This window comes from Coloeus monedula (genome assembly GCF_965178545.1).
Source record: "Coloeus monedula genome assembly, chromosome: 4".
In the NCBI taxonomy this organism is placed as follows: Eukaryota; Metazoa; Chordata; class Aves; order Passeriformes; family Corvidae; genus Coloeus; species Coloeus monedula.
In genome coordinates this window covers 42063479-42090383 of record NC_138784.1, presented here as the reverse complement: position 1 = coordinate 42090383, position 26905 = coordinate 42063479, and the positions used below count along the sequence as shown (strand labels likewise).

The window sequence follows — 26905 nt, the reverse complement described above, 5'->3', positions numbered from 1 at the left end:
TGAAAAGTAATGGCACACACAAAAAAGCCCCATTCTCTAAAACACATCCTTTGGCTTCCGAGGCCTCTGAAAGCACTCACACTTTCAAATTGCTTTCAGCGAACCACGACCAACTGGAGGATGCCTCTCTTTACCAAAAAAATTATTTTTCACAACACATTATTTTTCACAGTATTTTTAGCTATCATCCGATACTTTTCTGAGCGTGCTCAGCTACGACGGGAGCCACTCCGCACCTCTGAGGGGGCCTAGAACAGGAGTTGCAGCCCCTATAACACCAGGGTATGTCGCGGACTTGTAATGGCCACACAGAGCACTGCGAAGCACCCACAGCCCTGCTGAACGGATACGGACAGCACCCAAGCTGCAGAGATTCATTTCCAGCCCCGCCTCAGCCTGCTCTCCCTCAGGCGACTCCACGTCCCCACCGCCTCCTCCGCGCCACAACGAGGCTCCGCATCCCAGCGGCCACCGCGGCGCGGGACACCCACCGCGCTGCAAACTACACGTCCCGGCGTGCACCGCCAATGGCCCCGGCTGGGCGCGAGCGCTATGCACGCTGGGACACGCAGTCCTGACCGGCCTCACCAACATCGCCCTCCCCTCTTCCCGCCACTCTCTCGCGGCGCCTGAACTTCCCGCGCACGCTCTGCGCCACGTACGCTCTGACGTCACAGGGTGTCACAGCGCTGCACGCACCTCCCGCCCGCCCGCGGACCCAATCAGGAGCGCCGGCCTTCGACCCGGCGCCGAGCGCGAGCGGCCGCGCGCGCGCCTGCCCGCCCCTCCCGCCCGCCGCGTCCGCCGCAGCTGCCGCCCCCGCCCCGCCGCCCCCGGCCCGGCCCGGCCCGGCCCCTGCAGCCGCGGGCGAAGTGGAGCTGGCGAGGCCGGGAAGACGCCGCCGCCGCTTTCTGCTCTCTTCCTCTCCCTCCCCCCCGCGCCCCGGCCGGGTCCGTCAACATGGCGAGCGCCTCGTACCACATCTCCAACCTGCTGGAGAAAATGACATCCAGCGACAAGGACTTCAGGTGGGATCCGCCGCCGCCGCCCCTCCGCGCCCTTAGTCGGCCCCGCGCCCGCGCTGCCCCTGCGGCCGCCTGCGCTCCGGCCCCGGGCCTGGTGTCGCGGCGGCCCCGGCGGGGGCAGGTGCCCGGCGGCTGGGCCGGTGCCGCGGGCCCGGGCTGTGTCCGCGGCGCGGCTGCGGGGATGGGCGCGAATCTGCTGGTGCTACCCCGGGAAGAAAGTTCCCGGGAGGGGAGCGCCCCTCCTCGCTGCCCATGAAGGACGGGGCGCGGCGGTGCGGGCACCGACGCGGCCTCCATGCGTCGTGGGCAGAGATCTCTAGCAGCCGGGAGAAGCCGAGCGGCCGCCAGGTTTGCTGACTTGAGTGGGGATAGGGGAGGGTGGAAGTCTGAATTCCTGACCTCGCAGATGCTCGGAAGCCGAAGGGACGAAGCTCTGAGCAAGCAGCTGGCGCTGGCGCTGCATTGAGAAGCAGAGGTCGGGTGAGGTGACCTCCCTCGTCTCTTCCCAACTTCAAAAAACATGGATCCTATGATTCTACGAATAGGGGCAGGAAGGGGCAGCCAGCACAGCAGGCTCGAGAGGGTGCGATGGAGGGCCACGAAGATAAAGGGACTGGAGCATCTCCCTTATGAGGAGAGACTGAAGGAGCTGGGTGTGTTTAATCTAGAGAAGAGAGGGGACCTCGTTAATGCATAGTTATTTCAACGCTGGGTGAGGATGGTGCCAGACTCTTTTCAGTAGTGCCCAGTGACAGGACTCAGAGGAATGCCCATAAACTAAACCACAATAAGTCTCACCTGAACACGAGGAAGAACATTGTTACACTGAGAGTGGCAGAGCGCTGGAACAGGCTGCCTAGGGAGATTATGGAGTCTCCGTCTCTGGAGACTTTCAAACCCCACCTGGACACGTTCCTGTGTCACCTGCTCTAGGTGACCCTGTCTTTGCAGCAGGGTTGGACTGGATGATCTGCAGAGCTCTCTTCCAACCCAAGTGATTCTGTGATTCTGTGATCCTAAGCTCACATCCTTCTGGATACTCTGTCCTTTAGTCAGTGGGGTTTTGTGCTCCTCACATAGTTTGGTACTGCTCCTGTGCCATCCAGAGAGAGAAATCCAGAATCCTTGTCTTATGGGGACAAGACTGGAATTTAATTTTGAGTTCAGGATCTATCACAAGAGCACTACTTTTTAGTGGATCATTTGCTTGCTTTGTAATAAATTAATAGCAGATAAAATGCAAAATGTCAGAAAATAAAATAATACAAGTAAGGTGTTAAAAACCAGCAGAGATAATACATTTACACAGTACCTTTAGCAAAGCATTAAGTTAAAAATAATTACATGGTTTTTGTATTGAGTGCAACCAGAATGTCATGTTTGAAGGCTTTACTTGTCAATGAGAATATATCAATACAGACAGGGAAAAAGCATAAAATGCACTTGTGTTTTGTTGTTTTGCTGCAACATTAGAGTGCCTAGTTTGTGATTAAAGTAGATGACATCCAAACAAATTTTTTCTTAGTAGATTAAAATTCAAAGGAAAACAGAGGTGGTGATAAAGTTAACTATAGGGTTGGGTTTTGAATAATCTTGTTAACACTGGACACAAATGTGATGTGGGATTTTTCTGTCAATTTCTTTCAAATTTTAATAGCATGATATTCCTGGAGAGTTCAGGCTAGAAATTTTGGAAATTATAATAAAAAAAATTGATTAGTCTAAAAAGAGACAAACCAGAATTGCCTGATTTCTTTAAATCATTCTGAAACTAGACTTAAACATTTTTTCCTCTAAATGTTACAAAATATTTTTTACTTTTTTTCACGCTAATTTGTTTCTGTGATTAAGTGAGATTTCCATTTTGTTCGTATGGGGAGGATGACTTATTGAAAATTCCAATGAATTTGTGACTAAATTCTGACTTGTATGAGTTAAAAACTGTCTGTATAGAAGGGGTAGGTTATACCTGTCCAGTGCAATTGTAGCAAACACTTTTTTATTCTTAGCATAGATTAAAATCTAACTTTACAAACCATAAAAAATGAGTGATGAAAGACCTTTACCAACTGACTGTTATGGAGTAACATTCTATGAAACTTTATGTGTGTTGTGTATTTGCATAATGGATAAAATAGTATTTGGTTCTAGTAATTGTAAGTGTATTTATTCTTAGATCACATATATTTGAATAGGGACAGTGTAGTTAACTTGTTGATATCAGGCTGCAGAAGGCAAACCTCTGTTCAAGTAAGCAGTCTACTGCAAAATGTAATCCTCCTTTTTTTGGATAAACTGACCTGTCCGATGCAGAGTTGCAATATGTACTTCTTGGAAGATGTACATACTTGCAGTTTTACTGTCCACACAGAAACTTGGGCTTAAGTCCTAAAATGAGCAGTCATGTAAGGTGGCAATTTACAGTCTGGCTGTGGGACAAGGAGTGTCCTCACTGCAGGAGGAGAATGACTGCTCTGAGTACAGAGCTGCTGACATGCTGCCTGCTTTGCACCAGGTAAAGTTCGATGTGCAGGCAGAAGGAGTTGTGACTAAAAGTCACATTCAAACTACTCAAAACTATGTTTAGAAAAACTGGCTACTTTAAACCTGCCTGGCCTCCCCACCCCATTATGGTGTTTGGGTTGGTTGTCATGTTTCACTGAAGGAGTCTAGCAGGAGAACTCAGCTGTAGTTGAGAGCAGGGGCTGCTGGTGCACTGAGGATGTGCAAGCTCTGCTTAGTTTAGGAACTGACAAGTAGGTGATGAGTGGACATGAACTTCTAAGGCTGGGAAATAGGAGCTGTTGACCAAGGAAGTGAGAGGAGGCTATTAAGTTTTTAAGAGAAGGAGGTAAATATAGCAGTAACTTGGAAACTGTTTTTGAGTGTTCTAGTACTGTGTGACTTCATGTATATCCTTAAATTCGGTCCTATCTGTCTGTTACCTTTACTTACCAAGTAGCCTTTTTCATTGCTGTGCTTAAAGGCTGATGCTGTTTGCATTCACAGCCTGTTTTTGTGCACATCTGGTTTCTGTCAGACTGTAGACTTGCTTCAGTGGGACTGTTGGAGTGAGTGAAAAAGGAGTGGTCTTATCTTAGAAACACCTTGAGACTATTAGACTGGGGTTATTAAAAGACAGGACAAGTTGAGGTCCATTATGTGAGGTTAGGCATCTGGCATTTGTCATTTATATCAAGATTATGCAGAGTCTTGGCTTTCATTTTCAGTAAAAGGTAGTATCTGGTGTGTCAAGCTGCAGAGATAGCCCTCCAAGCATGACCTGAGCTAAAGTGATGTCTGCTTGAGGCTGATGTGCCTGAAGTCCAAATGTCACCCTTAACTGTTTAACTAGAAACCGTTGTTGTCTGGGGCTTCAGATGGGGGTTGGTGTCAGTACTGAAGCCCATGGGATTCATAATTGAGTAATACATCTGTACTGCTGCTTCTGAGAAGAGAGGGCACTCAGAATTCTGAAATATGGATTGTGACACAGACTTCAGAAGGAAAAGAAACAGAAGGCATAAAGGCAATATTTTTGGAAAGTAATTTTTCAGTATGTTCTTCTATTGGTGGATATGACTTATTAAATAGTAAATTAATTGATATGAAAGATGATTTTATTTGCTTGATGTCTCAAGAGTTCATTTTGTTCTTTAGTGTGGCACCCTGTATTGTGGGCTGGATAAATGTGATCAGCTGTTTTCTGGGCTGTAAACAAGCTACTCTGTACAAGGCAAGAAAATGAAAAACACATGGAACATCAGCTTAACTTTTATTTCTCCCTTCGTTAATTGAAGTTTGGCTTTTGTGAATTTTATGGGAGAATGTGTGAGAAACTATATTTTGCTTCTTGCTTAAAACCTGTTTTAAAATAAACTCAGAGCAGAGATAATTTTTTTAACGAAGTTTTTAGAAAAGCTTGTTTTTTACAACGTCAGCATAGCTAATGAAAGGACTATTTAAAATCTGTGAAAGTGACAGTTTTTCTTTGTGGAGATCATGTGGAATATAATGTAAATGCTGGAAGTAAAATATGTAGCTGTTCTCATAACAGAAAGGTGATGACCTAATGCAAAGTTATTGTCATTTTCAAATACAGTTTTTCTTCCTTTCTGTTTTACTTGCATCACAAAACAGACAGCAGTAATTCAATGTGAAATGTGATTTGTTTGATAACAAATGATGGAAACAGAATCTTGAATCCTGAGCACTGTGAATAACGTGTATTCCTTTAGCAATAATTATCTTACCATCTTTTGTCAGGTTTATGGCTACTAATGACTTGATGACAGAACTACAGAAAGATTCTATCAAGCTGGATGATGACAGTGAAAGAAAGGTGGTGAAGATGATTTTGAAATTACTGGAAGATAAAAATGGTGAGGTGCAAAACTTAGCTGTCAAATGGTAGGTATTCTTTTTCTGTGTAGTAAAGAATTGTATGATGACTGAACAATATAAAGCACCTTTGTAAACTCAAGCAACCATTGCTACACAAAATAATATGAAATTGATGTCCACAAAGGAACCCTTGTTCTTGTAGACTACCTGCCTTAATTGTTGTAACTTAAAAAACTAGCTTTTGTTGACATTGGGGATTAGTATTTGGGGTTTCAGGCACCAGATAGCACATGCAGTCCTTGCTGAAAGTATTCAAGTGACACATTTGTTCTTTGGTGATAATTCTTGATTGCTAAATAGGTATAAAAAGCTTATAATTCAGTGGTAGTTGCCATATTGATATTTGACAGTGAGACCTTAGATGATCTGCAGGGGAAGAATTGTAGTATTGGAGTTGTTTTCAAGCAGAGATGAAAACATAAAATGGTAAAGATATGGCCTCAGTTATCAAATGTGGAACTTACCTCTTCACTAACAATCAAAATACTGTGTTAATGGTTTTACAAGCTTTAAAGGAACTGTAAATGTTTTATGGGGTCAAGGTGCATTTACTTGCCTTTCAGAGACTTCTGTTGCTTCACGCCCTCTCTTCCTCACCTTATTGAACTTTACATATGGTGTGACTTTTCCAGAGCACCCTTTGAAGAGGTGCTACATTTCTTATGACTTCTTGTTCTTAGCTATTCTGACTTTCCGTGTGCTTTAAAGAGAGCCTCTCTTAAAAGGCATATAGTGTTCCTGAAAATGTTTCTTGTTTGTGAGCTCAGGGGTTTTTTTAATAGTCCATATACACTACTTATATTCTGTGAGGTATGGATTGAAGTAAACTTGGTACACAAGAGCTTGAGAAGTTTCACATTGTGACTAGCCAAGTTTGTTTCAGCTTGTTATTCTTCGTAGTTTGCCCTGTCAGACTAGCAAAGCAGAAAAAACCTGTGTGTACCTCTGCTTATGCACTTAGAAGCAGTGCTTGCTTCAGCTTCTGAAGTGTTTTAAGTGATGGTCACCAAAATCTTGCACAGACAAACTAGTGTAGGAATGTCAAGTTTCAAGCCAGATATTAGGTGTATTAGCACTATAATTGTCACTACTTTTTCACTACTGTCCCCGGGGATACAGTCTTGTTAAAATGTGTTTTACGCATCTCATCTTCACAGCAACACAAAATACCCTGTTTCTTTTTAATTCAAACTTCTGGAATGTCTGAGTTCCTCATGGTTCCATGGCTTTGAAACAGATTGCTTCTGCTCAGTCAGAAGAGCATATTGTTGTGAAGCTTGGCTCAGGCTTAGAATTGTCTTTGTATGAGTTAGCGTTTTGTGGAAAAGTTACATTGCAGCATACATGCAGTACTCATTTCTAATGTACATCCTAAAGTTGTTCTGAAGTCTAGATCAATGCACATAGACACATATATCACAATCTTAATGGCAGTGTCAGAATTTAGGATTGAAAGTATAAGTAATGCTTACTAAAACATTAAAGAAAGATTGCAAAGGGAAGAGAATGGGAAAATAGATTACTTCCTCTGTGTGGGCATGTCCTGTTCTTATTAACAGTTCTTCAATTTTTTAAGTTTACTTTGATATATTGATAAATCTCATGGATTTAATTAATGTGGCAGAACCTCTTCCAAGCTTGGAGTGTTTTTGAGAAATCAAAATAATGTTAAGGAACAGTGTTAAATTTACTTAAATGGGACAAGAAACGTGGAAAAGTTACCAGGTGAATTGTGAACATCCATATAGAAGGTGGACACGTGTACATTCTGGAATGCATCAAGTTGTGTTGTTTTGGTTTTTGTTGGCATCCCAATCACTTGCAGATATGCTTGAATACAAAAAAATCCCTGCCACTCTTTTAGAGTGTTCTCTTCTTAAAGCAGCTTGTACTCAAAATACTGTTCATGACAGTTTTAAGTGTAATGCTGCTGCTGCTTCCTGTTAGCTGTTCTTGTACTCCTCGTTCCTTTTCTCACACTGCTTCTTATCGGGTTTTGTTACAGACTCGTTTGGGGACTTAGTTTTGTTTTGGCTTAGTGCTTACCTCCTGCATTCTACCTGTTGGTAGAAACATTGGTGGGGGTGAAGGATGGGAGAGGCTGAACACTATTAAGCTATAGGTTTTTTTTAAGACAGTTCAAGCTGATCTGAAGTCTTCCATCTCCTACAGCACTGGGTGTAAGCCTGATTCATTGGGAAGTTAATTTCAGCCAGCATATTTTTCTTGACTTTAATTTTAAATATTTTGTCCTCTTGTGTATTTCTGTTAAGGATTTCTTGGCACTTTCAGCTGAGGAAAGCATAAACTGTGTTTAGATCTCTCAAGTTAAACGCTGTGGTGAACTTCAGAGACTATCAGCAGTAACTTTCATTAGACTGGTACTTGACCCATTAAAGTAGAGATTTCCTCTCATAGAAAGAGAATTTAAGACAACCCAATGTACTTTTCTATCTGCGCTTGAGGTAGATTTTTCCTTGAGGAAGGGAGAAAAGTGTTGCAGCTTGTTAGGGGAACTTCCTCTGCAGGTAGATCAGTGGAAACACTGTGAATGAAGCTCTTCCCTAAGATTCACTCTTTGAAGATTTGATTCTTGAGGTCACTGCACACAGCAGATTTAAAACAACTTGGAGCAGCCATAAAGCAGTATTTATTTTTAGGCGAGCGTAGCAGCAAATGAGCAGTGTTCCTGGTTTTGCCTTATCCGCTGCTTGCTTTCACACTTGAGTAAGAAGAGCTCTATCGGTTAAAAAGCAGATGAACTTTTTTCTTACTGTCTCTACAAAGCACACTGGTGATTTTGTTCTTGCTCCTTTCAGTTATATTGCGCTGGTTTGGGGCAGCATAAAACATGTAACAGCAAAGCAGAAGTCAGTTTTTGGGTTCATGGGTACTTGGGTAGCTACCTTGCAAGATGATTGTCCAGTTCATTTCTGAATAAAAATGGATATTAATGAGCTGCATTAGTACTCTTGGAAGTAAAAGTTGGCCTGCTGTAATCTTTGATCCTACAGAAGGGAACTGAGTTTTATTTGCTAAGCTTCTTACTGCAGGCAGTAGATAAAACCTATGTCAGTAATGGCAGGTTGTTTACCTTGTTTTTCCTAATTGCTTGTAAAATATTAAATGTATTTTTGTTGTCTCCATCTTTTTTGAAGGGATGGTTTATGTTTTACCTCATAGTTGTAGGCTGTTTTACAGTCAGGGAGTGTGGAAAATGCTGTTCTTACAGCGTATTCTTAGCTTATAGCTGTAAGCGTAGTCCAGCATGGTATCCTGTGTACCTTGTGGCAGCAGTAGTTACACTGCCTGTGGCTTTTTTAAAATTCTGTGCATCTGGCTTACTCAAGCAGTGTGGTTTTTCTAAGCCCAGGTATTGTGTTGATACTGCTTGTTCCTCATTGCTGATAATGTTGGTAATGCTCTGTTGGCCCAAATTGCACATTAATTGTTTCATGTGTTTAAGGATGAGCTGTTTCTCATTTTGAACACTTTGATATTCTGCCATTTAAACCTATGCATAGAATTTTTTCTTGGTTCACACTGTGAAATATTTCCTGTAACCAGTAAGAAGACAAACATACACATATATATCTATTTATGGTGGAAAAAAAAGGTGCGATTAAAGTAAGCCCTTTCAGTGATTCCTCCCTTGTGGAACTGTAGTTTCTCTGCATTTATGAGAGTGACTTGTCTGGGCAGTAGTTCAATACAGGGAGCTCTGCCTGATGCTGTGAGTCTGAGTCATTAGTGTGAACAGGATGATGCATGTATTGGCTGCTGTGTGGCTGATCCAGTTCAGCAGCTTTAAAGCATTCTGAATACACTACTGCACATCATGCTTTACTAGTGATTTGAATAATTTTTTTTTAATTTTTAAATTTGTGAATTTTAATTCTTCCTTGTAAGTAAATGTGCTTATTCCACAGCTGTTAAAATATGCCAGTTGGAGATTATAATTGATATATGTTGGTGTCTATCTTCCTAATATGGAGCTATGCTATGAACACCTTTATTTCCAAATGTGTGTAACTTAAAGGAGACAGTGTGTTGTTGATTTCCATAGGCATCTGAATGAACTTTTTACTTTGAGAGAACCTAGACACAAATTATTGGCTAGTGAAAGGGAAAAGTTCAAGAACACTTTAAACTATCCAAACTGGCCTTCAAGTGCATAAAATACAGGCTTAAGTGCAAAAGCTTTGTGGTCAGAACTGATTTTATACAAGAAGGTTATAGTTTATTTTCAACTTCTGATAAGATTGGTTTGTAATCTGGGACTAATAATAAGGTCTGTAAGTGAAATCTACTGATTTTGAGGGCCAGAAAAGCTTGAGGTAATCTTTTGTAAAATTTACTTCACAATTGTTATGTCTGCTTTGCTGAACTAATAGGTTGAATAAATAGGACTGAAGATGCTGATTCTTTTCATGTAGAAAATGGCTTAATGCTTTCCAGAAACTGTAATTTATCATGTTCATGTGAATATCATTCCCGTGGTTTGGTCATCTTTAAAACAGTAGAAAAGAAGTGTTTCCTATTCATAATTGAGATGAATCTGATTGACTGGCCCTTGCTGTGATTATTTTCATTAGTCATAGGTTGCATTTGAAAAATAAATATATTTAAATCAAAAGAATTCAGTAGTTCTTCAACAGTTCAGGTTTAAAACAAGGGGTTTTTAACCTTGTATACCGTAGTCTGTTGACTGAAATGTGTAGGAAATTTAATTTCTGCAGACTACTATGGAGTCATTTTACCGTGGAATTCTATAGGTTTCTGTTCTAGTTGATTTGTGCTTGTGTTGCTTGCAAAACAATTTACTATGCACCAAGGGTAGCTGAGTGCAACAGTGCTGTGAGTAGCCACTGACAGTGGTGTGTATTTGAAGAGAAACTGTGTATATAGATGAGTCAGTGAATCACAGTGAAGGGAAAGCTTGACTGAAGAGTGAAATGAAGTTGTGGAGAAAGCTGTGGACTTTTTCAGCAACTGGAGGAAATGTTTCAATTGCACCCAGGGATGGCTTGATGTATTGTGTCTCAGAGGTAATTATTGGTAATAATCTGTGTTTGCAGATGTTTGTGTATGGATTTATCAGGAGTTTTTCAGTTAGAGGCAAAAAGTCTTTACCAGTATCAGTGTTCAGAAATTATTTTAATAATGCGTTATTAATTTAACATTACTGAAGCAGTAAAATGACCAGATTAGATTGTGGATATGGTCCTCTAAACCCCTACTCTCGGGAGTTTAGTGGCTGTAGAGATAGTTTAATTGAATCTAAGGAATCCAGTGCAGTGCCCTTTCCCTAAATTAAAGGGCAGTGTCAGGTTAGGGCATGAGGTCCGACTGCCTTTAATGAAGGGGGCTCTGTCAGAGCTGTTCATTTCTGCAGGATCTGCTGAAGCAAGTGAGAAACCATCCATTACGTCTTCGTTTCTGTGCACTTAAAGGGCTTCTTTTTATGCCTTTGATCAGATACCAGTCAGTATCTCAAGTAACAGTTCTCTTGAGATATCTGTATGCTGTATCTTCTACAAATGTAACCCCAAAGTTGTTCTCATGTATTTATTTTAATGTTATCTGTAAATCTCCATGAAATACTCTGCAAAATTAGTAAATTTCCATCTTCCTGAATTTGTGGCATTGATGTGATCATAAAGCAGCCGTTTCAGATGTCTGTGCCCTAGTTTGACTAATGTCAAATTAGTTCCAAGTTCTGTGCATTAACAAAACTGAGTTAGTTTTAAATGATATTTCAGTGCCTGGTTTTGGCAAATATGTTTTGTCTTTGCTGCCTCCCCGCCCACCCTTCTCCTGGCCCAGACACACATGTACTTTCAGCAGGTTTTACCACATGAGTAGGGTGGGCAAGGAGAGAAGGAAACCAAGCAGGTTATGGTTTGTGAAGGAAGGCATGGAAAGTGCTATATGTGATTACCTTGGGAATTGCATATTCCTAGGTGTTAATCTAAGTGTTGTGCTTCAAGTGCAAATACTGTTCTGAGTTCATGGGAGGTAAGGCATTGTGAGCGTGGCCATTGAAAGAGAAGCTCCAGGTTTGCCTAACGTGGTGACAGACCACTGATGCCAAAATTTTGAACCTTACTCTGGTTATTGTCGTACAGTAAGTCACACACAGTGCTTGAGTGCAAGGCCTTGCTTGTCCATGTCCTTCTCCTGTTTGCATGTCTTGCTTTCTGCCTTTTGCTTCTGCTGGGCATTTTTTGTAATAATTAGGTCTTGCCCCTGTGAATTCTTGGACCAGGCAAAAAAGGGTAGCAGCAGTGGGCTACATATAACAAGTTTGGGGATGGAAGATGTATTTTGGGTTTGTCTTACTGCATAGAGCCGTGACCAAATCCAAATGTTCCATAGAATAAAGATGCGGTAATTAAGAGTATTGCTTACTTGTCTGTGAATTAAGCAGGCAGTGATGGTCAAGCATATAAACTGATGGCTCTGGCTTAGGTTAATTTTTGTTATAAATCTTGTTGTCAACTGAGAAGTAAGAGGGACTCTGGTTTTGAGACTGAAGCAGAACAGCCGTACGAAAACAATTTCCAGCTTCAAATAAAAAAATGTACTAAACAAGTATTTTGTTACTAGATTAATGGAGGCAAGTTATCAGTCCCACCAGATGAAGGTTTTCAGATTTTAAAATTCTGCTTTGTGTTGCTACCAAAACCAGCCTTAAGTTTATGACTTGAATGCAAAATACTGAAATAATATTGTTGCCAATGTAATACTTTCCTCTTGTTTATACAGCCTGGGACCTCTGGTGAGTAAAGTGAAGGAGTATCAAGTGGAGACCATTGTAGATACCCTCTGTACAAACATGCTTTCAGATAAAGAACAGTTACGTGACATTTCAAGCATTGGTCTTAAAACTGTGATTGGAGAACTCCCCCCAGCTTCCAGTGGTAAGACATTTTGTACTCAAGGCTATGTAGTTGTATCATTTACTAATTTAAAAAAAAAAAACAAAAGTTGGGGATTTTAGGGAAGAGGATTCAGATGATTTGGCATTGGAACTAGTTTTGGTTAGGGTAAAAACATATGGCACAAATACCCTTTCAGTTTCTCCTTCTCTGACTATATTGCCAAATTCTACTAGTTTAAGAAATTATTTTTTACTGAAGGATTGCATTAATGTGGAAAGCAAGCTCAGAGAATATGAACTTCAGTATAACAAGTTGAGTGTAAAAGTTTCTATTTTAATAATTGCCTGGTGGAGCAGTTACAGGCTGCAGTAATAGCTAAATCTCATCTTGGTTTTTGATTGATAGTACACTTTAAAATTGATTACAACTCTTGTATTTTTCTTTAACCGTCTGATTTTTTGTCTCACTTTCCAGGAATTGTTTTGGGAAGTACCTTGTGTTTCTGACAGTTGCCTGTTAAATTAGTGAAAGTCTCACCTGCAGGTTTAAACGAAGGCAGTCTTTCCTCTAAAAGAGATACTTATGTTGAACAGCACATCAGTTAATAGCATTACTTTTTTACTCAAGTGCTTCTCAGATATCATAGTGTAGGATATGAATGAGAATAGGGAGTGATTTAAAAGGCTTGGGAAATTACATTTTTAGAGATTGAGGTCCCTTGAATTAAAAAAAAAAGCTCTGATTTTAATATCCTTTTTGAAAATTGACGTGTAAATCTTGCTTCTATCAAGCAGCATTGAGATGCATAAGCTTTGCATAAATAACTAATTTTAAGTAAATTGTTTTAAGCTTTTACGCTTTTGTTTGCCTACACAAAACAAAAGGAGATTTTTGGTGGAGGTAAAGCTCAAACAAAAATGTAGCAAAATCTTTCAATATAATTAATATTCCTAATATAAAAATAAACAACAATTTCTTGCTCCCAACTCAAACACAGATTGTTGTATCTTTGTCTTAGCCTTCATGATAACACAATAGACTGTCTACTTGTTATATTTTAATTTTAGTTGTAGTTAAGAATGAGCCACAATACATATAAACTAGATTCACCATAGGTTGGAATGGTGTTAATTTCACATTGAAATTCGCAAAATGTGATTAGAAGAGTTTCATGCATGTGAAGATGAGTACTAACCACTGGGCAGTCATTACCATGACATGAGTTCCTTCTCATAATTACTTGAAATAATGTTAGCCAATTGGAGGAAGGGGGAGCTATGAAGTTGTTGTAAAGACATTTTTACTTGTATTTTAAAATACTTTGGAGATAAACTTTCCCCCCTTTCTCAAATGTTTCAGTAGTATTTCAGGTACTTTTTAAGTAGCTTCTTGTGCAAAGTTGTTTTATTTTGCTTTTTTTTGCCATTCTTTCGAAGTGGCTCTATCTACTTCTGTGCTTTTCCTTACCATACAGTTTATGCCTTCATTTTTACCTATAGTCCTTTCACTTACTGCTCTAGACTTGTTGTGGCCTTCATTTTCCATTGCTTGCCCTTCCAAAATCAGTGTTTTTCTGTTGTATATACCTTCTGGGACAAGAAGCCCTCCTGCTTAGTGTGTTTGTACATAAATAGTCTTTCAGCACTAATGCAGAGCGTACATGACATTAATAAACACAGTGGCTGTTTAAGCTTGTTTTGTTGGGTGGAAAAAGCTTCTTTATGTAGATTCAGTTGCTTTCCATAGTCACAAACATGATCTCTGGTGTTAAAAACTGTATTTTTTAATAATATGGAAATGCTGAGGTTTTGTTGTACTTTCAGGTTCTGCCTTAGCAGCTAATGTTTGCAAAAAGATCACAGGGCGTCTCACTAGTGCTATAGCCAAGCAGGAAGATGTGTCTGTTCAACTTGAGGCACTGGATATTATGGCTGATATGCTGAGCAGGTAAACACCCCTCCTTTAATATGCTGGTGAATGCTCATAAATATTCCTTAAAGCTTGAACTTCAGTTTACCAGATGTTAAAATCAAATTACTCAAAGTTATATGAAATAATATGGTAATATTAAGTGTAGATGAAACTTAATTAAAAAAAAAAAAAAGAATGTATTGAAGATAATTGATTGATAGATCGATTATTATTTAATTGTCTGAGAACTGTAGTTTTAAGCTTATTTTTATGTTTATTGCTTTGAGGGTATATTTTAAACTCATTTCTTCTTTTAAAAAATTCCAGAAACTGAAATTTAAAGACTTGATTGGAATCTTTGTGGTGTTTGGGGAATATTTGAAGGATTGTTTTACAGTATATGAACAAAGTTATCTAGATTCAATTGGTTTTGAGTTTGTGTTTTGTCTGTTTTAAGGCAAGGAGGACTGCTTGTTAACTTCCATCCTTCAATTCTGACCTGTCTGCTCCCCCAGCTGACCAGCCCAAGACTTGCTGTGAGGAAAAGAACCATCATTGCTCTTGGTCACCTGGTTATGAGTTGTGGCAATATGGTTTTTGTTGACCTCATTGAACATCTGTTGACAGAGCTGTCTAAAAATGATTCCATGTCAACAACTAGGACCTATATACAGTGTATTGCTGCTATCAGTAGGCAAGCAGGTCATAGAATAGGTAAGAAAAATACATAAATTATCTTTTACCTTGAAGTTTTTTGGTGAGAGTAATTACTTAGCTTGTTTTTTTCTCTTACCAGGTGAATATCTTGAGAAAATAATTCCTTTGGTTGTAAAGTTTTGTAATGTAGATGATGATGAACTACGAGAGTACTGCATTCAAGCCTTTGAATCTTTTGTTAGGAGGTAAGTCATTCATGGGTACCTGTTTCAGGCTTTCTTAAGATCTAATAGTGTGTCATTTGGTTGTAAGCTGTAATCCTTCATACAGAATATTCTTGTGCAAGCTTTGTGCTGGAACAGTTCCTATAACTCGCTGGTAACTTAACTCTTAAGCAGTGTGTTGTGTCTGCACTGCTGTTTGTGCAAACGAGAGGTGGGAAGTATTCTAATAATATTTGTGTCCAATAGCGGTGATAAAAAATTGGTATCCAAAGGCATATCTGAGTCCTTTGCAACCTTCCAGTCTAGCAGATCCTGTTACACAGTGGCATTGCCCTTTCTGACCTTCCCTTCGAATTTCTGTAGTTCAGATGGATGCCTTAAAGTTGTCTTGGCTAATGTCTCCAAAGTACAGTATGCAACATGAAATCTTTTAGGAATGTTTTAGTACTTCGGAGTAATTTGACATTGATTGTATTTTTATATTACACAGGTGTCCTAAAGAAGTTTATCCTCATGTGTCTACTATTATAAACATTTGTCTTAAATATCTTACTTATGATCCTAATTACAATTACGATGATGAAGATGAAGATGAAAATGCTATGGATGCTGATGGTGGTGATGATGATGATCAAGGTATATTCTCTTTTTGGTTTGGGGGAGAGGATGAGCTTTTGATCCTGCACCCATCTGAGAAAATTGGTATGGGTGATATTACTCCTGACTACCAGTATTTGACTATTTTGTACCTCTTTTAAACATAGCTAATGAACTCACTTCTTGGAATAAAAGTATAGGATGTTGTTGCTGGAGATCAGTAGTTCTGAGGGTGAACATAAAAATACAAGATAAATATTTTTAAAATCTTTGAAAGGTGGAAAAATCAGAAGTGTGTGGCATGATATAACTAAAGTAAGAACATCAATTAATGAATGGAAAATACATACACAGCGTGGGAAAGGCTTCTCACTACTTTCCACTATCATATATTGGTACCTAATGCATAAAATCAGAATAGATTGAAAATGACTCAATATTTTTTGGTAGGATAAAAGTGTTTCAGACTGAAAGGCATAAGGTATTTTATTTTTAATATGGTGGCAAGCATTGCCAGATGTAAGCTTTGTGAAAACTTGGACACACAAGTAATCTGAACTGAGAGCATAACATTCTCATTACTTAAGGAAGGAGTGAGCTGCATAGTTGTTGCTTTAAGACCTGAAAAATCTATTATTGTTTATTTTATACTTTTTTGTTATTTTTGGGGATGCTGTGTAGTTTGATCTACCCCTAGAAAGAAGCAGACAGAATAATTTGTTGAATCTTGATCAGCTAGTATTCATTGTTCCTTTGTTGTTTATGTCATTAATGAGGAGGAATATGCTTTAAATCAGTAGTCAGGCTGGAAATATGGTGGGGAGCTCCTCTTCCTGTTTGCAGCTTAAATTAATATGTGTGCAAGACTAGCATGAAAAAATTGGTTTAGAATTACAAGTTAGGCTGTTTAGAAGGCTTTTATAATGTATGGTTTTTAACATAATTCTGAACCTATTTCTTAGTGCATCTTATGCAAAGAACCCAACTGTATTCTTTTTAATTGTTTAAAATAAAACTTGATGCTTTGCTTGTCTAGACTTGAACATATGCATTTATTTTTTCAAGGGAGCGATGATGAATATAGTGATGATGATGACATGAGCTGGAAAGTGAGGCGTGCAGCTGCTAAATGTCTGGATGCTGTGGTTAGCACACGACACGAAATGCTTCCAGAATTCTACAAAACTGTATCTCCTGCTTTAATAGCCAGATTCAAAGAACGTGAAGAGAATGTTAAAGCAGATGTTTTTCATGCATATCTTTCTCTTTTAAAACAAACTCGACCTGTGCAAAGTTGGCTTTGTGATCCTGATGCAATGGAACAAGGAGAAACACCTTTGACAATGCTTCAGAGTCAGGTTATTTGTGAAGATTTTTGTTATCTTTGAGAAGACATATTGAAGTTCATAAGGATAGTTCATTCAATGTGCTTTATCATGCTTTCTTCATACACAGGTTACAGTTTATTCATGTAGTACTAAGATAGAGAGCAAGCTGGGTAAACTGGCCCAAAAAAAAATGCAGCAGTAGTCTTAGAAACTGAAATTGACTTGTGCAAATGTGCTTATTTAATTTCAGTTGTTTACTCACCTGCAAAAGTTGCATGTCCTATGTCATTTAGCCAGATTGCCAAAGCAAGAGTTACTTTGTGCGTTCTATATCCAGACATAAGCTCTAATGATCAAGATAAAACTTGATCTGCTGCAACATATTTTACTTGCAGAATAAAAACGATAATGCTGAAAAACTTCTCTAAGGGAATTATTTAGCTGACTTTTCAATTGTTGCTCTCTATGGTTTTATTAATGCAAATCACCTTTCAAAGCTAAATTACTTTTTTTTTAAAAGCAATTATTTTGAATCTTTATTTCCCAGTATTTCTATAACTTCTCTAGTTCTGTAGAGAAATCAGAGGGTTAGGTTGCACATATTTCTTTATATCCCCCCCCAGTGATCAATAATGAAAGAAATGCCAGCTATTGAATCAATTAACAGATGTGTGATGATTACAGGTTCCCAACATAGTTAAAGCCTTGCACAAACAGATGAAGGAGAAAAGTGTGAAGACACGTCAGTGCTGCTTTAACATGCTGACTGAGCTAGTAAATGTGTTACCTGGAGCCCTAACTCAACATGTTCCTGTACTTGTACCAGGTATGAGAAACACAGCATTAACTTAAATATTTATTAATAAATGGTATGTGAAGTTCTGAAACATCAAAATATTTAAGTCCTGACTGCACATTTTGCAAAAGCTTTGAAGTGTATCTTCTGTTGAAATAAAATGGCAAAATAATCAGCTATTATGTGGATCCATATAAATATTTTAGTTATGTATTTCCATTAATCTTGAAAAGAAGATTGAAGGTTTTTTCTTCTTTATAAAAAAAAAGAAGTGAATTTGCTTCTTAATTACAAGATCAAACTGCCTTCTTTTCCATCCCAACAGAGAAAAATGCTGTCCATAGTTCAGCTTTTAAAACTTAAAATGTTGAAATTCGAAGTAGTGGTGGAAAGTAAGGTTGGAAATGTTAAAGGTTCAGAATTTCTTTATAATTAAGAAAATATGTCATAAACCATTGAATGGCCCATATCTTTTCATAGAGGAAGCTTAAAAACTAATTGGTTGAATAAAATGATGAAAGGGGTTTGGAAGCGTTCAGAAAGATGGGGAGCCAGAAGACATAAATTCAGTAGAGCTGCCTTCCTTCAGAAATTTTAACGTGTTATAGCAGACTCTATAAATACCTGCCCTAAAAATACATTTTTTGGTTTCTTCCAGGAATAATTTTTTCACTGAATGACAAATCAAGTTCTTCTAATCTGAAGATAGATGCTTTGTCCTGTTTGTATGTGATCCTCTGCAATCACTCTCCCCAAGTCTTTCATCCTCATGTTCAAGCATTGGTACCTCCAGTTGTAGCTTGTGTTGGTGACCCATTTTACAAGATAACATCAGAGGCACTTTTGGTTACCCAACAACTTGTGAAGGTTATTCGTCCTTTAGACCAGCCTACTTCCTTTGATGCTACTCCTTACATCAAAGATTTGTTTACTTGTACAATCAAGAGATTAAAGGCTGCTGACATTGATCAGGAGGTGAAAGAAAGGGCGATATCTTGCATGGGTCAAATAATTTGTAGCCTTGGTGACAGTCTAGGCACAGACCTGCCTAGTACACTTCAGATCTTTCTAGAGAGACTGAAGAATGAGATCACTCGGTTAACTACAGTGAAGGCCATGACATTGATTGCTGGTTCTCCTTTGAAGATAGATTTGAGACCAATCCTTGGGGAAGGAGTTCCTATTCTTGCTTCTTTTTTGAGAAAGAACCAGCGAGCTTTGAAGCTGGGTACTCTTTCTGCGCTAGATATTTTAATTAAGAATTACAGTGACAGCTTGACAGCTGCCATGATTGATGCAGTCCTGGATGAGCTTCCACCTCTGATTAGTGAAAGTGATATGCATGTATCACAGATGGCCATCAGTTTTCTGACAACGCTGGCTAAAGTATATCCTTCCTCCCTGTCAAAGATTAGTGGCTCCATTCTCAATGAACTTATTGGGCTGGTAAGATCACCCCTACTTCAGGGTGGAGCACTTAGTGCCATGCTAGAATTTTTCCAAGCTTTGGTTGTGACTGGTACAAATAATTTAGGCTATATGGATTTACTGCGCATGCTAACGGGTCCAGTGTACTCTCAGAGCACAGCACTTACTCACAAGCAGTCTTACTACTCCATTGCCAAATGTGTTGCTGCCCTTACTCGAGCCTGCCCTAAGGAAGGACCGGCTGTTGTAGGTCAGTTCATTCAAGACGTTAAGAACTCAAGGTCCACAGATTCCATTCGTCTTTTGGCTTTGCTTTCTCTTGGGGAAGTTGGGCACCACATTGACTTAAGTGGACAAATTGAGCTGAAGTCTGTAATACTGGAAGCGTTCTCTTCTCCTAGTGAAGAAGTCAAGTCAGCGGCATCATATGCCTTAGGCAGTATTAGTGTTGGCAATCTTCCTGAGTATCTGCCATTTGTCCTACAAGAAATAACCAGTCAACCTAAGAGGCAATACCTTCTTCTGCATTCCTTGAAAGAAATAATTAGCTCTGCGTCAGTGATTGGTCTCAAACCATATGTTGAGAACATCTGGGCCTTACTCCTGAAACACTGTGAATGTGCAGAAGAGGGTACAAGGAATGTTGTTGCTGAATGCTTGGGCAAGCTTACGTTAATAGACCCAGAGACTCTGCTTCCACGACTGAAGGGATACTTGGCATCAGGTGAGGAGTAGTAGTAATGCATGTATGTATCGTAGGAGATGGCTTTATGATACCTATTAATAAATTGATTCGTTTTTCAAATTATTTCCTTAAATGTTGTGATCCTCTTGAAGTTTTGCTCCCCCCCCCCCACCAAACAATGGAAGTTTAAGGTTTTCTATTTTCACTAGAAGTTGTTAGTCATGCACAACAGGAATTACTTGTGTTCTGCTTTCAGACTTTATATTTCAATTAACAATGTTACATTTAAGAAGGAGCTATAAACTTAAAGGAGAAGGAGCATGGGCGACTAAGGGACAAATTAACAAACCAATTGCAACATTTTGAGCTTTTGGTGTAAATTACTATGTTCCTAATTTTCAGATAAGGGTTCTGAAATTTTCGAGGATTAGGAAGGATCTTTGCACATAATGAATCAGTCTCATATCAAGAACCATATTCACATGTTTTCTTCACGTGTTTCTGCTGTAGAGGGGAGAGGTTTTTTGTAGGCCTATTTGTAATCATAAATAATCTGCTTTAATAGGCTTATTGTTCAATTTTTCTGTAGGAGATAACATTACATGCTTATTACAATGCTATGGTATTTTTCCCCTGTTTAAAATGTTTTATCCATAGATTTGAGTTACGTATTGCACTGCTAGTAATAAATAGCATTTCTTGTTTGCTGTTCTTACGAATATTAGAAGTCTACGAGGAATGAGTGGCATTGAACGTGATTTAGATTCTGTTGTTTTTCCGTTTTAATCTTGCATGTTCACACCTTTGTTTCATATTAGGGTCCTCATACGCTCGAAGTTCAGTGGTTACTGCTGTTAAGTTCACTATTTCTGATCATCCACAACCCATAGACCCACTCTTGAAGAACTGCATAGGTAAGTACTCTACTTATACTGACAGCTTCCATGTTTTCAGGCAATAGAATTACATTTAAAATTTGTTCTTTGTGTTACCAGAAATAAATATTTTGAAGATACTAGAATTAGCTGCTAGTGATAACTATTAGAAGAGTTACAAGATATTTCCATAATAGCCAATTATTTATATTAACAGTAATTTATTTGAATTCTGATCAGTAAAAATAGTGTGATTAAAAAGTCTATGTATTGAATCTGTGATGGGCAATACAAGAAGCTAGGGTTTTTAGTAGGATGGGATCCAAAAGCTGATTCCCTTTCCCGTGTTTTTGCAAAATTATATCAGTTTGATGTAGTAAGGTGTACTATATTCACCCAGAAGTGTGGTCTTGGGAATATTTTACATTCAGTGCTTAAAACATGTATGCTTGTGTGAATTATTCTGAGTATTACCAGGTTTTGAATTGTAAACATAGGTGGTTATGATTCTGTAATGCTTATGGTCTAAAAGCATTTGGAACTGTGTATATTTTTATACAGTGATAATGTAATCAGAGCTTTCGATGTAACACCAGTATGATAAAGACCTATGGGGTGCTGTGGCTTTTTTTATCTTTTCTCATTTGTATGACAAAGTACATTTTTTAAATATGGTATGGTGAATGTTTTATGCTTGATTAATTGCAGGTTTAAAGATCTGTAAAAAAATCTTCTGTGCTTCTTAACCTAATGGGGCAAAAAGATTTATCCTTAAGAGCATAAAGTTTTGTGAAGAGCAAGGTTTTATTTATAGGGATATTAAGTCAGTTACTATGTGTTATTTTCATCACTAAGCACTTTTTTTTTTTTTTTTTAAATATTATATTCAAGAATGATGCTTGTAGGTTTTTTCCCCCTCCTACTGAAGCTGCCATGCCCCTTTGGTTTCTGGAAATATTTACTGATTGAAATTTGAAATGCTATCAGTATTTAGTGCTTTAAAAATCTCAGTCATTCAGAGTTTTGTTACTCAGTTTTTTGGTGGGTGTTTGTTTTTTACACCTTGTTGGTTTTCTCCTTCGAAAATGTTCACTCCTCATGGAAGTTGCTAGTACAACTTCACAAACATTCAGGATATATTCATGCCATCATTCATTTTTAAAAGGCTGTGTTATGGAAGTATAGAAAAATCTAATTTAAAAATGCCCAAAGGTAGGATGGGATGGGGAGATGTGGTGCTACATTAATATATACTGAGTAGGCCTATTTTATAGTAATTTAGGTATTCTCAGTGTATGCCCATTTGGGGGTTAAAAATCAGTATGTTGATAGTTTCCTTTAGCGGTGTTCTCGAATTCCTGAACTGCAGAAATTGAAATTGGTTTTCCAATGCATATTTTGAGAGAATTTTAATAAGTGGAGAAAAGGAAAGGTTAAATGTAATTTTCATTGATTTACATGCTGTATGTTTATAAAAAAGTTGAAATGTCATTGTGATGGCCATTTATTTTGATGGTGTTTCTTCTACTACTGTTTCATTACATGAAATACTATGTAATAATTTTATTAATACTTTTCGTATGATTATAATTAATCTTTATTTGTGTAATCACTGAAATAGCGGGTGTCTGTTACATTAAAATAACTCGTCCACTAAATAGGTCTTTTTGAAAGTTTAAAACTAAGCAAAGATATTTTTAAAGTTGCAAATGAAAAAGATTCTCATAGGTTCTTTCTTACTGTATGTGTTTGCAGGTGATTTTCTGAAAACTCTGGAGGACCCAGATCTCAATGTCAGGAGAGTAGCCCTAGTGACATTTAATTCAGCTGCCCACAATAAACCATCTTTGATAAGGGACCTCTTAGATACTGTGCTTCCTCATCTTTACAATGAAACAAAAGTCAGAAAGGAATTAATCAGAGAGGTATGTTAACTGAGAAAAACAGTGCTAAATATATGTAAGTAGATTTTTTTTTAAAAGTGTGTTACTTAACTTTTTTTTTTTATTCACTCACAGGTGGAAATGGGACCATTTAAGCATACAGTTGATGATGGGTTGGACATAAGGAAAGCAGCTTTTGAGTGCATGTATACTCTATTGGATAGCTGTTTGGATAGACTAGATATATTTGAATTCTTAAACCATGTTGAAGATGGTCTGAAGGATCACTATGATATTAAGGTTAGCTGTCATTTTTCTCTGTGAAAGCAGGAACTTTGTCAAAATATTTTTTAAATAGTGAATAGACTGAAATGGTAAAAATATTACTTCATGTGCTTAAGTACTTCACTACATTTGCCATTTTCATTAAAATGTGACTGTTCAAAAGCTTACACAGCACTGTAGGAAATGTATCTCCATATCTGTGCCAGGCATAACTGTTGTTGAATTGGGTTTTTTCCTCACCCTAGATGCTCACCTTTTTAATGTTGGTGAGACTGTCTACCCTTTGTCCAAGCGCGGTGCTGCAGAGATTGGACAGGCTCGTCGAACCTTTGCGTGCTACATGTACAACTAAGGTATTTCTGTTTACTTATGTTCATTATTTTGTGTTTTCTTACAGAAATATAAATGAACTCGTGTGTAAAGAATACCTCTGTACTGCTGCAGCATTTCCTGAGTTATAGTTGATAAGCTGCAGTAGGCAGGATAATTAGATTAGAAATGAATGGATCTTTGTACAAGTGTTAAATTTATTTAAATTACAAAAGGAGAGGTAGATTTGTAAGCTTCTTTTTAAAAATCCTCTGTTTCTTTGATGCCTTTTCTTTCGTTCCTTAAAAATTTAGCTGCCACTTGGACAACTTGTAAATCTCACTTCATTATAAATAGTAAAACTGGAATACTGAGAGTTTTTCTGACTTCTGATGATGGTGTTATTTCAGACAAGCATTTGGCTGATGAAGGCAGTGTAAAGTCCTGGTTTTGTTAGGCTTTTTGTCATTTACCCCACCTCTTCTTCATGTATATTACAAGATTATTGGATCTTTGTAATTAATCTCCTTCCATTCCTGCTCTGGTCTTGATTCACCTGCATGCTCTGACAGTCATTTATTGCCTGATTTACCTTGCTTTGCCATTACTATAGTCTGCTATATTTCGCGTAATGAAAATTGACTGCCTTTAATTATAATTTATGTTTGTATCACTGAAACGTCTTTGAGAATTACAGCAGAAGGTTAAGCAGTTATTCTAATGAAGGTCAACTTTTAAAAAAAGTTCTGTCCTCTGGAAGCTGGGAGTACTGCAATTATAGCAGTTTAATGTCATTTACTGACCTTACGAGCTAAAGGTTGGCTGCGATAATTGTTTTGATTTGGTGACTGACTCAGCAGCTTACAACTTTTTTCTGCTTGCCTTGCAGTGTTGAAGCTTTGGTCTGTTTGTAAACTGCTGGTAAAAATTCTGCTAAAAAGGTGTTTGGGGGTATTTTTCGTTTGGTTGATTTTTTTAAGAGCTTAGATCATTTTGTGAGGAAATACAGTTTTTTAAGGTACATTTTTTAAGGTGGGTGTAAGAGGGAGGGTTAAGTAAAGTTTCAAACATATTTTCATTTTTTCCGTAGGTAAAGGCGAACTCAGTGAAACAGGAATTTGAAAAGCAAGACGAACTAAAACGATCTGCTATGAGAGCTGTAGCAGCACTTCTAACCATTCCAGAAGCAGAGAAGAGTCCATTAATGAGTGAATTTCAGTCACAGATAAGCTCTAACCCTGAGCTGGCAGCCATCTTCGAAAGTATCCAAAAAGATTCATCATCCACTAACTTGGAATCAATGGACACTAGTTAGATGTTTGTCCAAAATGGGGACCATTATGTTGAACCATATGATGCACTGAATTGACAGGTTATGAGTAAGAAACAGAAAAAGTATCTAATCTATACATTGTTCCACTTTATTTACCTTTATGGGGACAGTTGGCTTTTCCCATAATTGCTTTTCTAGCATTTATTTCAGAAATGTATTTCCATAGTCCAGAGTTTAACCACTCTTGTTTCAGTGGATTTGGCCACATTTGGGAATTAAAAAGTTGACTCATGGTGTATGGAAATAAATTCCAGCATCCATTTGCCCTGTAATGTTTAGGATTAAAATGTCGAAATTTTGTGACCATGATTTTTTTTTTTCTTCTATTCATTCTTTCTACCTGTAAACAAAAAAGGGGGGGAGGTGGGAATCAAGTGTCTAGGTGCACCATGGTTTTTGTATAACTTTTTATTCTTTTTTGTTTCAGCTTCATAAATTGGTTTGGCTGGCAGATGAATTATGTGTAAGATTTATTATATTAAAAAGAGAGTTTGGGCACAGTTCAAAAAGAGCAGACATAAATGTCATTTTTACAGGTGTGGGGACTAGAAAACCAGTATCCCTGTTGTGCACACTAATTTTGCATGAGCAAGTTTACAAATATATATTGTCTGTAAAACAGCATGTGCAGTTTATTCGTAATGCAAGTTAAAATAAGTTCTACTGTATCAGTGCAGTTTTCAGGTATTTTGACATACAGGCCATTCATACAGGAAGGGGTGAATGAAAGTTTGTTGTCTTAACCTGGCTTTTTTAAATGCCAGTAATATGACCCTGCAGATGTTCTTACAGTAAACATGACAATTTCTGCAGTTTTCATGAGTTTTCATTCCCAAAGACTGGATCCACTGGCATTGAGGTGGACAAACCCTAAGATTGAAAGGAAACGAGATGGAGGTAAAATGAGCAGAGAAGACAAGAGCTGCTCAGTGGCTCCTGAACTCAGGATTCAACATTGCTTTTATTATAAAAGTATGAAGGAAGTTTCTTCAGAGGATTCAATCTCCTATTCTTCATCTGACAGCTTTTGTTAAGGCACTAATATATGGTGTTACCTAGACAAGTGTTGCCAGACCATCATTTTCTTCTGCCACGTGGGACCACCAGTAGGCTGCAATGCTGCAAGTGTCATACAGTATTCTGGTGAGACAGGAAATGGAATGGCCAATAGACTGGAGAGAGAGAGAGAGAGAGAGCGCAAACAGAAGAAAACATTCTTCTGTGGATATGCTAAATTTAGAAATTTAGAAATGGACCAGAAGCAGATAGCTGGAAGTCCCGCAATTAACTGGATTTGGGAATTTAATAACAAAAAGATGGGGGACCACTGCCTCATTACTTGTTTCATGCAACTGCTTAGTTGCCTTTTTCTTTTTTTCCAAGTCAGATATGAATTTTAATTTTTTTAGTTAACTGGTATTTTTTTAGCTAGTTTGTTATTTTGGAAACCTGTTACATGGGTACGTGGCATAAGCTGCTACAGAACTAAACAAGCATTCATTTTTATGACCTCAGAGACAGTTTCCTGTGAGCATTGGGGCTTGGGGGCAAATCTTCAGCTTATATGCTTGCAGCTTGGGAAAAGAGAGGAGATACTGGTACATTTAACTTTAATAGAAGGACCTGAACAAAGAAGTCTATGAACTCATTCAGTAGTAACAATTCTAATGCTGTAGAAATTTTTGAAAATGTAGCTTTCTCTGTCTCCAAAGTCTTCATACTAATGTAACAATTGTCTTCTAGAAGTAGAAATAAATGAGATTAAACATACCAACATATCTAAATGTCATGAAAAGGAGTGGGATGACTAGAGAGAAACCATACAGTAGAAAAAGCACTGTGAATTAGGTATATGTTATCTTGCTGTATAACTCATCCACTTCAATTGCAGCAATATACAGGCCTCCTAACTAAGAACCTGTTGTGCTAATTAGTTGTCAAACTAATCTTTGAACTTTTTGTGTTAAGTTTTCAGAGTATATTAAAATTTTATAGATCTAAAGTTAGGTGTGAGAATGGTATGATAAGCATGAAATGTGAGGCCTAAACAGGAAAAGGGAGTAGGTCACAATGGTAAGTGAACAGAGCATTTGTAGCTGAGAGATTTGTGTGTGCTAATGTGCTACCAGAACATAACACCTGATGTGGTGGAGGCAGATCATCTTCACTTTGTTTTACAGTACGTTACAGTGGAGCAAGCTTAAGGACAGAAGAGAAGGTTGAGATATATTACATAGTGAATGCTTTCTTGCAAAAGAGTAATCTTCCCTTTGACCACTGA

General features: G+C 38.2%; 1 protein-coding gene across 1 annotated transcript; it reads left to right on the top strand.

The window, feature by feature from the left end:
- Positions 1-799: 799 nt before the first annotated feature.
- CAND1 (cullin associated and neddylation dissociated 1) lies at positions 800-25856 on the top strand. The gene is made up of 15 exons (XM_082280776.1): positions 800-1028; positions 5292-5435; positions 12198-12352; positions 14137-14260; positions 14682-14938; positions 15021-15126; positions 15596-15741; positions 16768-17060; positions 17715-17856; positions 18485-19978; positions 20758-20853; positions 22570-22739; positions 22833-22997; positions 23228-23335; positions 24382-25856. Exons 1-15 carry the CDS (start codon positions 961-963, stop codon positions 24604-24606), a joined length of 3693 nt encoding a protein of 1230 aa, XP_082136902.1. The 5' UTR covers positions 800-960; the 3' UTR covers positions 24607-25856.
- Positions 25857-26905: the final 1049 nt, after the last annotated feature.